The 12197-nt window shown below is 39.7% G+C and overlaps 1 protein-coding gene across 1 annotated transcript in view; it reads left to right on the top strand.

Moving 5' to 3' along the window:
* glb1l2 (galactosidase beta 1 like 2) overlaps positions 1 to 12197 on the top strand; it is a 75819-nt gene that overhangs the window by 44089 nt on the left and 19533 nt on the right. Inside the window, exons 9-13 of the mRNA XM_063038745.1 lie at positions 1150 to 1231; positions 5503 to 5640; positions 6343 to 6423; positions 8097 to 8203; positions 11889 to 12035. Of these exons, the coding sequence (XP_062894815.1) occupies positions 1150 to 1231; positions 5503 to 5640; positions 6343 to 6423; positions 8097 to 8203; positions 11889 to 12035 (555 nt within the window). The remainder of the gene's footprint in view (positions 1 to 1149; positions 1232 to 5502; positions 5641 to 6342; positions 6424 to 8096; positions 8204 to 11888; positions 12036 to 12197) is intronic.

Below are 12197 nucleotides of genomic sequence, written 5' to 3' on the forward strand. Positions count from 1 at the left end.
GCAAGTAAGACAGCATTTTAGTCTAGAAACAAATTTTGTGTTTCAGATCAATAACTTTTCATCAGAGCTCCTTTCATTATGTTGAATTTTTATTTCAAATTTCCAGCTTATGCAGTATTTTGTGTTTGTACAGATAATCGGTTGGAAACTCAGTTCAGTGTTTTGCATTGTTTTTAAAGAAAGGTTAAAAGAAGTAACTAGTTTGCTCACTTTGGGAAATGAGTCCAGTCATATAAAAGATTCTCAAAATTAATTAATTTCAATCTGACCAAGGTCTAAAGGACTAAAATGGAATAGATTATCAGTGCCAGTACTGAAATTGAGGATTAGACAAATAATACTCAGTCTCAGATTGTGCATTGTTATTCATCTTTGCAAGTGCCCTTGTAGAAAAGCAGCATGAAAGCTTGCGTGATCTAGTTTCTGTAGTGCTGCTAAAGTTTATTGTGTTTAGTGCGCAAATGATTATATATTTTGTCTGAATATGCAATTAGATTGGAATTAATTTGTGTTAAATAATATAACTTAATTCCATTCTCTTTGCATATTCAGATCATGCCAGATCTGCAATTTTCCATCTCCCATGACAATTTCCAAAGCGTGATTAAGAATAGTTACAGGTCTGAACCACCTTTCCCTCAGCAAAGCCTTTCGAACAGACCAGTCTTCTCAATGAGCAAGGATACAACAGGAGTGTAGCTTGTACATTATTACTGGACAATGCAGGATGGAAGAGGAGCGATGTTGCAGTTGGTCTCAGTTTCTTGGACAAGGAGAAGTTTTGAAGAGGAAAAAAAATTGCTGTGTGTTAGAATTCTGGGAGTTCTTTGTTTATATGTGTGGCCGCAATGAACATATTTTGGAATGTGGTGTGTTGCCTTTAGAAGTCAAATAGCTGACGAATTTTAAAAGAAGAAACTGGGACAAATTTCTACCAAGCTTCAGAATTGTGAATGCAAGGAGTAACAGATCTTAATGTGAATAATAATCATAGAAAGCAAAAAGAAGTCTGAGCCGTTGATCTCCTGTAGTAATGCTTGCTCTATGGGAAAACTTTTGCCTATGTATTTTAGTTTACCTATTTTATATATCTTGTAAAATGTCTTTTAAGTTGTGATCTTGTGCTTAGAGTTTCTCGTCTGCTTTTAGCCTGGCAAGCCCAAGATGGTAATGGAATACTGGAGTGGCTGGTTTGACCACTGGGGCAGTACTCATCACATCTATCGAGAAGGTACATGGAATTATTGGAGATTTTTTTCTTGCATTTTGAATGTCTTACACTGGCCCTGTCCCTCCTCTCACTCTGGAATTCTCTACCTAGATGATTGTGGACAATTCATTATTGGAGGTGTTTAAAGAGGAAATAAATAAATCTTTGAGTGATCAGGAAATTGAGAGTCTTGTGGACCTGGCAAAGAAGGAAAGTAGAGGCCTGGGGCAGATGAGCTATTGAATGGCAGGATGGGTTTAGAGGCCAGGTAGCCTCTCACTGTGCATATTTTTTGCTGTTCTGGGTCCATGTGTCTGTAATAAAGATTGTTTTTGTGAAGTTGATGAAAGAATTCCATTGCTCGGTTTGCTTTTGATTTATGTGAATTTTCTGCAGCCTATTTGTTAAAGCAATAAGGGCCAAGCAAATCCCTGCCCTGGTCATTAAATTCCTGGCAGATTTCAAGGCAGTCATGGAAATTAAAATCTGTCATACCTCCTGGCTCCCAGGTGAATTATTTTCTTTTGCAATCTGTTATTTACTCCGTATGAACCACATTTAAAATGAGATTTTTGCCCAAACCTGTACAGCAGTTATGGTTTAATGCATCCTAGTGGAATTCTTAGTCACCAGAGCAAATGCAATTCCTTCGAGCTGCTCCAGGAGAGAAGAGTTGAGTGTCACTACCGCAGTCTCTGTCTCTACATGATTGTATGAAGCATTTTAGATTTTCTGACAACATGGGCAGAACGAACGATTTTTATTTGTGTAGCATCTTTCATGAACACGAGACATTCCAATTCACTTTACATCCAGTTGGTGATGTGATGTAGAAAGTCACTGAGTTAGAGGAATGCACAACAGAAATGGGATCTTTATCCCTTCTAGTCCACACTAACTATCAGCCACCCATGCAAACTAATCATTCAGTATAGCCATATTTTATTCTCCCGATATTCTCATGAACTCCCCCACACCAGATTCAACCAATCACCTTCATAGTCGGGGCAATTTACAGTGTCAGTTAACCTACCAGCTCAAACATCTTGGGGACGTGGGAGGAAAGTAGAGAACCTGGAGGAAACCCACTTGGTCCCAAAATTAAACCACAACGTCTGGTGCTGTGAGGGCTTTTTTTTTTTGTCTAGTTTTGCACTCTGCTGCTTTTGTTGGAGTTGTAAGTGCTTGTGTCGATTTGTACTTTGCAAAGTGCTCTTATCAGCAATATGGCATTACTGCCTAATCTCTTTCAGTGGCATTACTTGAGGGGTAAGAAGCAGGGCCGGACTTTAGGCAGGGCTCGACTGGGCTGCAGCCCAAGGGCCCGAGCTGCAGAGGGGCCCAAAGTAGGTAGCTATCATCATGGCGGACAAAATAAAAAGTACAAGAGTGGAGCACAGAGAAGAAAAAAGAAATAAGAAAAAGAGGGCCGTGAGAAAGAAGCATGAAAAAAAGCATTGAAATTGACAGAATTTTTTAAACCTGTTCTCGATGATGCAGCAGTGCCATCGCTCTTGTCACAGTCTGAGATGGGTGGACAAACGCAGACTTGTTCAACTGCTCACGCTAGCACCAGCGTTAGCACAGGACCACCGTCCTTGCCACAGTCAGCAGCTAACGTTGAAGAGGCAGAGAGCATGACTTTGGGATTCCCAACCACAGATGACTCTGAACAACCAACTCGGGCCGCCATTAATGTTAACGTTACCGCTACTGAGGATCCTTACAGCACTGATCCTGCTCGCTGGGGAAAGGAAACGTTAGATGATTCAGTCTGAGCGTACTGGGCTAAGAAAGGGCCAGAGTCCTGCCAGCATAAGGATGTGGATATCAAAGCTTTGGAATGAGTATACAAACAGCAGAGACGTTCTTTTCCTCCAAATTTCACTTCAAACGCAAGCTCGTAAATGGTGAGTACATATCAAGGCAGTGGCTCTATATTACCCTTCCACCGGCTGTGTGTTTTGTTTTGCATGCCGCATCTTCAGTGATGGTAACTGTCAGTCCATCTTCGAAACTGGCTTTAGCGACTGGAAACGTGCAGCTGAGCACATAGGAGAACATGAAAATAGTGAACACCAAAGGAAAACGATACTGACCTACGTTACACTAGCGTCTGACAGCGGAAGTATAGATACAGAACTGCAAAAACAGTTCGAGTCAGAGTGTGTCTACTTGACCGACGTATTGAGAAGAGTGTTGGCAGTTGTGAAGTTTTTGGTCGAGAGGAGACTGGCTATCCGAGGCTCCAGTGACATATTTGGCAGGCCTGATAACGGCAACTACATAGGCTCAGATCCACAATGGGACGGGACAGGCTGAGTCATCTTACCCTGATGTCACTTGAAAGTGATCTTGTTTGGAAACTGGATTTTGGTGATCTGATCAAGGACTTTGCAGCGAAGAAATCCAGAAGCATTAGGCTTTAATTTTGAAAAACAAACATTTGACTTTGTAAATATCTAGGTTTGTGTGTCAGTGCTGCTCCTGTTTTTTGTGGCAATAGGCTAATAGTTGACTGTTTACAAACCTAGTAAGTAATAAGTGGTCTTTACTCCGCAAGCCACACAGTACAGCAATAGGTTAGTATGTGCTAGATCTCATTTTTCCAAAAGATTGTTGGAGTATTGTGAAGTTTCCTAGTTTGCCATAGTGCCATCTCTCTTGGCCTTTTTGTCTCTCATTTCCATTTTACTTTCTCAGAACACACAGTTGAGAAAAATACCTAGATAAAAATGCTTCGGCATTGTTTGAGAAATAAGGCCTATGGTCTGTACAGCAATAGCTAAATAAAGATTTAAGATTGGGTACATCATACTTTACTAAGCCTAGGTCAATTTTTGAGTGCTTTAGATGCTGTCCTTCAAACTAAGAATCTGCATTCCTTTCTGTCCTCCCTCTTAAGGCATGTAAGCTTATAGCCTACGTACTGTACTAAACCAGTGTCTTGGTCCACAGCTTTGATATTTAGACCAGTATGACCTCTGCTCTTGTTCTTGCCTTTTTTTGCTTGGTACAGCAGCATTTTACGGTGTCGGCAGGGGCCCATCAGGGCCTCCAGCCCAGGGGCCTCGGCCCTGGTAAAAAGTATGCAGGTCATGGGGGTTGGGGTTGAGGGGAATCTGCATAGATCCTGTAGAAAATAGTACAGCAAGCTTTTTTATGAGGAAGAAGTTGGGGAACTGATGTAACATTTTATCTTGAAGCATGATAGCTCCTCTGGATGTAGCTGAAGAGTGAATCTGGATTATGCAGGAGTGGACTTGGGTCAAGCCAGAGACAGAACACAAGAGTCCACTCAGTCCAAGTTGAACTATCTGGAAATATATTGGAATAGAATTATGGAATTTCATTGGCACTGAAAGAGGGTATTCATCTCTCCTCTGCTGGCTCCTGGAAAAAGTCCTCCACCAGATCACATGGGGATATTCTTTCATTCGATTTCCAAAATTATTTTTGTCAATAATTTCTCCTTCTCCTTTTCAAAGATGTTTATGGAATCTGCTATCCTTCACTGGCATGGGATCAAACAATCTTTTTTCCAAAAAGACCCTTCTCAAACAAATGATTTCTCAAGCTTTCTTCCTCCCTATCTATGTGTTAATAATATTAACTTTAAACAGATTTTCCACAGTTGCTATCAAATTGCTAACTTGCTTTCATGATTTCTGTATTGTGTGAGTTTTAAACTGCTATATTTTCAAGAAACAATTAGTACATACTTCACATTAAAGACAGCTGTTTTGGGCAAATATCAACATGCAAGAAATGGGGACAAGGTGCCATCAAGATTTGGATGTACAAAACATGCAGATTGTGCGAGAAATGGGAAAAAACTGATGAGAAGCAGCAATTGCTGGCTTTGAAGTCCTGGGAACAAATGATTTAGGGTGTGCAGGTATGTATTAAATCTCTGGAGATAGTATGCTCATTTGCAGCTTTGTAGGAATAAGTGAAGAAAATTAAGAGAAGCATTGATTATAGAAGTATAGATAAATGGGGTAAGGCTGTCATTGCTCCAATTGAAGCAAAGATTGTTAGAAGGTAGCAGTGGGCCTGGGTCTAATCAACAATACAACCATCAATCTGCCTTCAGAAAGTTCTTCTATACAAATGTCTGCTGTGTAATTCAGTGGCTATATGTAAGGTTTTATGTTAAGCTTCCTATGCATGTAATATGTACCAAAATCCCCTCTGCACATTAGAAGTAGATTGTAGTTGAGCCTTGATAAGTGTGCTTCCGATCTTTTAACTCATGCAAAGATTTTAGACTTGTTTTATTTCTGCTGCAGGAATATTGAATACCATTGAAGCTCTTTTAAACAAAGGAGTTTCTATCAATCTCTATATGTTCCACGGCGGGACTAACTTTGGCTTTATGAATGGTGCTCAGGACTTTGGCACCTATATTGCTGATGTCACCAGCTATGGTAAGTTTATAGGAGATGCTATTGGATTTCTCAGTAGAATGGTAATTGTTCATTTTTGAGATAGAATCACAATTGATTTTTTTGAATTGGAGATACAGTATTAGTTTGGTTGTACTCAGTAGGGGGAGCCTGTGATTAGTGCTGGACTGCTTAAGCCACTCTTTGGCTGAAACAGAGGTAATGGATTACAGCATAGGAAAATCAAAAAGATCACAATCTAAAATCTAAATAAAAGTGAATGCACTGGAATCGGTCAGCAGGACAGGCAGTGTCTATGGAAAAAGAACAAGTCAGCAGTTGAAATCTTTTTGTCAGAATTGGGAAAGAGTATTCAGGTTATTTTAATTAGCAGAGATAGTGCTGGCGGTGGAAGGTGGATAGGATGAAGGGAACAACTCTGATACAGTGAGGCCAGAGATGCTGTGGTGATATGCTGATGAAAGATTAGTGAGGGCAATTGGAAAAAGAATATAAACAGAAGACTGTATAAAACCTGTGAAATGTGGAGCAATAGTAAATGTCCAACTGGTTAGACCTTGAGTGGAGAGAAAAGATGGGACTTAGTATTACAGATAAACTTGTAACAGAACTGCCAGTTCTATAAAGGAAGTGAACTACATGAAATTACTCTACCTAATATAGAGTCCAGACTTAATAAGACAATACTTTCTCCCACCTTGCCTTAATTTTGTTCTTTTCCAGATTATGATGCACCCTTGTCTGAAGCAGGAGATTACACAGACAAATACATGCAAATTCGGAAACTCTACAGCAAGTACTTGGGTGAATTCTCTTTTTTTTGTGAAATTTACACATTTTTTGGGGGGTGGGGTGGAACTATGACTGCATTTGTTTGTCCCCTCTTGTAGTAACAAGCCAATTCAATGTTGGGTGAGAGGAACTCAATCATCAAATTCAGATGAACATGTTTTGACAAGAGGTTTCCTGACTTCCCCAAAATCCTGGCAATTTCTGTAGAACATCCTTTGCCTGTGTTCATTGACTTAACAGTGAAATTCGTTATTTAAAACATGAATTGCAAAGAAATTCCGAATTGTTTCTGAATTATGCCCAGAAATGGTGGAATAAAATATCCACAATTTACCATTTTCTTAGTGATTGCTGCTTGACTTCCTGTGTCACTAGTATGAGATGGCAGTTTTAGCAGAGAAAATTTGGACGTCATTATATATTATATATTTTTATTTATTGAGATACAGTCAGCCCTTCCGGACCTTTGAGCTGCGATGCCCAGCAACCTCCGATTTAACCCTAGCCTAATCATTGACCAATTAACCTACTAACTGGTACATCTTTGGACTGTGGGAGGAAACCGGAGCACCTGGAGGAAACCCACACAGTCACAGGGATGACATGCAGATTCCTTACAGACAGCAATAGGAATTGAAATTGGGTTGCTGGTACTGAGAAGCATTGTTCTAGCTACCACTCTGTCCATGGGGCATAATTATTTTGCACTTATTCTATGCTATAGCTGCTCTTTGCACAATGATGACACCAACCCTTTATTCACAGTACTTTTTGCATATCACAGACTCATGTTGCTCAAAATTTGCCATTGGCGCCAACTTCTTTAACTTGTCCATAATCCCTTGCAGTCTGTTTCCTTACACTTATTGTTCTGTGCTTCAAAATATTAGCAAAACTTGTACATGCAAGTCCTGAAGAAGGCTCTTGGCCGGAAATGATGACTGTTTAATCATTTCCATAGATGCTGCTTGACTTGCTGAGTTCCTCCAGATTTTTGTGTGTGTTGCTTTGGATTTCCAGCATCTGCAGATTTTCTCGTTTTTATGATATACTACTCCACTGCAAAGTCTCTTTGAGGGATGCCTACCCTGAAGAAATTTAAATTTTCCCTTTGGACGTTCAGTGAAGCCCTCTCTCACTGCTCCCCCTCTGTGATCTCTACTGCCCTCCGACTGTCCTGAAGATGGGTCTTGGCCCAAAACATCGACTACTTACTTTTTTCCATAGATGCTGCCTGACCTGCTGAGTTCCTCCAGCATTTTGTGTGCGTTGCATATAAAATTTTGTTTTCTCATCTATGCCATTCACAGAACGTGTGAAAAGCTGAAGGATCATTATTGATTCCTATGCATCCTTTAACCAAACCTGGATTACTGTTTCCCCGGACCTCATGAGCCCATATTTCTGTAATTACTTTTAATATGGTACTTTGTCAAGTGCTTTTTTTTTGAAAATGCTGAGTTACTAAATCCACTCTTTACTCTACTAATTACACCCTAATGATTTAATCAGACTTGATTTTCTCTTCATAAAACAATGTCTTTACTGCATACTGTTAAGACATATTCCTGCATCCTTAATGGTGAAGTCAAGCATTTTGCCAGAATATGTTCTCTTTTTGTTGATTCTGTTAGATCACAGGTTGCATTTTAAAATTAGACAAATTTTTCTCACTCTTGTCACAGGTGAAGAATTACCTGAAATGCCACCTATGATGAAAAAGCAACAACATGCTGCTATTCAACCAAAGGAATACATTTCATTATGGGATGCACTTGGTCAGGTAGAAAAGGTACATTTTGTTGATTATTGCTCACCACGTAGCCATCCTTTAAACCTAAAAATGCAAGGTGAGTGATGCTAACACACATTGGATGCAGATGTTAATAGGTTTGGCAAAGTCAGTCCTGATCATAAACATTGGAAGTGGTGACATTTTCCAGTTGGAGGCGACCGTTGCTTTTAACTTCTATGCTTCTAATTTCCATCTTGCGTAATGGAGTATCACTTCAAAATGAGACTTGAAATTTGAATGTTCATTACACTTACACTGGGTTCCTTTTAGGTGAGATTGTACACGTTTTGACAGCTTTAAAGTAAATTCTTATATAAAACTCTGGTTAGGCCTCGTCTGGAGTATTGCATACAGTTCTGGTTGACCCACTATAGGAAAGATGTTTGAGGCTTTGGTGAGGGTGGGAAGAGGTTTACCAGGATGCTGCCTGGTTTAGAGGGCATGTGCTATCATGAGAGGCTGGACAAATTTGGATTGTTTTCATTGGCGAGGCTGAGGGGAGATCGGAGAGTTTTACAAGATTTTGGGAGGCATAGATAGAGTAGACAGGGAGTATCTGTTTCCCAAGGTAGAAATGTGTAAAACCAGAGGTCTTGCGTTGAAGGTGAGTAGTGGTTCAAAGGGGGTGTGAGAGGTAAGTTTTTCACTCAGAGAGTGGTGGATGCTTGGAATGTGCTGTCTGGTACGGTGGTAGAAGCAAATACATTAGAGGCTTTTAAAAGACATTTAGATAGGTACATCAGTGGGAGGAAGATGGAGAGATATGGACATTGTGTAGGTAGGAGGGATTTTTTTGGGGGGTTTTAAATTTACTTTTTAACTGATTCAGCACAACATTGTGGGCCAAAGGGTCTGCTGCTGTGCTGTACTATTCTTTGTTCTATTAACCAATCAGTTCTTCCTAAACGAGTTTCAAATATAGGAACTATGTGCCTACTGAGATGAGACTTTCTAATAAGTGCCCAGTCATTTACTTAGGTACGTAACTTCAGTGCATTCTCACTACAGCACTTTAAAATGTAAGTGTATGCCAGGTCTCTCGGATGATGAACTGTTTGGGGGGAATAAACTAAAATTGAGAGGAAAGTTAATGAAATGGAAGTATCAGGGGACATCATAGCATACATGCATTATACCTTTGAAAATCAGACCATATGATCAACATTTCAAGCTTCTAATGCCTGGGTTTTTCTAATGTAAGAGGAACAAAAAACGAACTTTACGAAGCTTGAAATATGTACTTTTAGATTTACTGTGAAGTTAAATTTCCCAGTCTGAGATTAGTTCTTATTTTCAGATGCATCCAGTAGCATTTACTGAGTCAGTTGACCACATTGCTATATATTTCATGGGAATTAACATGTAACTGACTGAATAGACTAAATATGTTGCCATACCTGAGTGATTAGTAATGCAGCTGTTTGCGTGCACAACAGAAAGTCCTTGATTTCGTGAATAGTTTGCTTAATTTATCGAAGCATAATACATTTAACAGCAATAAATGTTATTTGTTTTATCCATTGTAATGCATCGCAGGGTGGTTGAGCAACGCCGCCAGGCTTGTAAACATTAGGAAGTTGTTGGGAAAGTAAGGAGATCAAAGAGGCTGCAAAGAGATATGAACATTTAATGTGATTTGGTAGGGTCTACAGATGGATGTGTTATATGGGCCAATGTATTAATCAGAAATGGAGGCAAAAGTAAGCCATGAAGGCTTTAATCATTGAAGTTTAGAAGAATGAGGGGAAACCTATTGAATATCAAAAGGCCTGGGCAGAGTGGATGTGGAGAGGATGTTTCCTGTATTGGATGAGTCTAGGACCAGAGGGCACAGCCTCAGAATATAGGGGCATCCACTTAGAACAGAGATGAGAAGGAATTTCTGTAACCAGAGGGGGGTGAATCTGTGGAATTCATTGCCACAGATGGCTGTGGAGGCCAAGTCATTTGGTATATTTAAAGCAGAGTTTGATAGGTTCTTGGTTAGGCAGGGTGTCAAAGGTTACAGGGAAAAGGCAAGAGAATGGGGTTGAGATGGATAATAAATCAGCCATGATAGAATGGCAGATGAGGCTCGATGGGCCAAATGCCCTAATTCTGCTCCTGTGTCTTACGGTCTTGTACAGAAGGCAATCAGCAAGCCAAATAGTGCAGTTGTCTTGCTTGAAAGTGGGGTGGGAATTTTGCTTTGGTTATACATTTGGAGGCTTATTTATGATTTTGGTGTAGAGTGGGGAAATTAGTGTATATTTTTACGGTGTGTAATGTGGTTGTATATTGCTGTTGAATTTCTAGGCAGTATCATTTTAGTGTGTCAGGCTGTTTGTTGGGAGACGATTTTGCTTTGCTGGAAAGCTTAGTATTAGGTCCATAGTTTCAGGATAAAGTATTAACTATGCAGGTCTGAGGTCAGGTTTTTTACTTGGAATGCATGAATTTTTTGGAATTCTGCTTCCCAGGATCTTGTGGATAATCAGTCAATTCACACCCAAGGTAGATAAACTTTAGGCCTAAAGAGAATACAAAGATATTGTAATCAAGTAGGACAATAGAAATAATGAAGAAACCAACTCATTAGGATCATTACAGTGCATTTTTTTTTGTTTTCAACCACGTAGCAAGTCAGGTGACTGTAAAGTTTTTGTGCTTTTGTTGTCTGTTGCTACTTGGCAATTGACCAGGTTTGTTGAAGAGGATTGACTTAATGCTATTTCAGGTTATTTCTGTTTGTTTCCCTACTGAATGTGTGCTGTTCTAGCTGGCTTAGTACCACAGCATGAAGGGCCTTGACATGCAGGCCAATTGGGTTCAATTACAAAAAATTCTTGAGTTTTCATTGTGATGTTTTAAATGTGCTGGTTTACCAGTTAACTATTGGGATCGAATGACAGACAAGTCAAAGGTTTGAAACAATTGCAAATGTTTAGATCTATAGAAGCTCCTGTTTCATCCTTGCTTTAATGTCTCTGTTGCTCTGTAACCTCATCACCATTCCCCAGCCCCAGATCTTGGCTATTCCTATAACCTCTAACAAGCTTTCATATTTCAAGATCTTTCTTGTATCTTGGATACTGGTCCTTTGCACTTCTTCAGATTTTAATCCCATAGAATTGCTTTGGCGCTGAGCTCGGGAATTATATTTCCAAAGATTTGTTTGTTCATTAAGATGTTCTATAACTACAACTATGCCTTGGAAAAGGAAGGGTGTCGGGACCAGAGGCGAGGGTCGGGCCAGTTCTGCTCACTGCTTCGCAATGTTTACTGGGCTCTGCACTCAACTGAGGCTGTAGCTTGCACTGGCTGCAGCTTTGCCGGGCATCGTGTCTGAGGGCCCACTTTCGTTCTGAGTGCTACTTGCTTACTTTTGTTTGCACGATTTGTTTTTTTTTCCTCTGCGCATTGGGTGTTTCATGGTCTTTTTTTTAATGAGTTCTGTTGGGTTTCTTTGTTTTGTGACTACCTGTAAGGAGACGAATCTCAAGGTTGTATAATGTGTACATACTTCGAACTTTGTGGTCAAGCCTTTGGCTATGTGCCTTTTTCTCAATCTGTATGGGTGTCAGATTTTTGTTTGATAATATGTCAACACAGTGCTTTGGGAGATTTCATTATGCTAAAATTATTATTTTAATGTAGATTGTTAAAGGTATTGTGGGTGTAACATATTCATCTGTCTTTGTAGTCAATCAGGAGTGAAAGACCAATCAATATGGAGAACCTGCCAATAAACAATGGAAGTGGGCAGTCCTACGGATACACGTTATATACTACAGTAATTAGTAGTGGCGGAGTACTTCATGCTGACCAGAATGTCCGTGACAGAGCACAGGTAAACAAAAAGTCTGATTTTATATATACAATGGATTCCAGTTAATTGGGACACATTGGGACCAGTACATTTTGACCCAAGTAAGTGTCTGTCCCAATTAACTGAAGTTTCATGGAAATAGTTGAAAAGATTTTTTTTAAAAAAAAGCAAACTTCTATCTAA

The sequence above is a fragment of the Mobula hypostoma genome, chromosome X2 (assembly GCF_963921235.1).
Source record: "Mobula hypostoma chromosome X2, sMobHyp1.1, whole genome shotgun sequence".
Classification (NCBI taxonomy): domain Eukaryota; kingdom Metazoa; phylum Chordata; class Chondrichthyes; order Myliobatiformes; family Myliobatidae; genus Mobula; species Mobula hypostoma.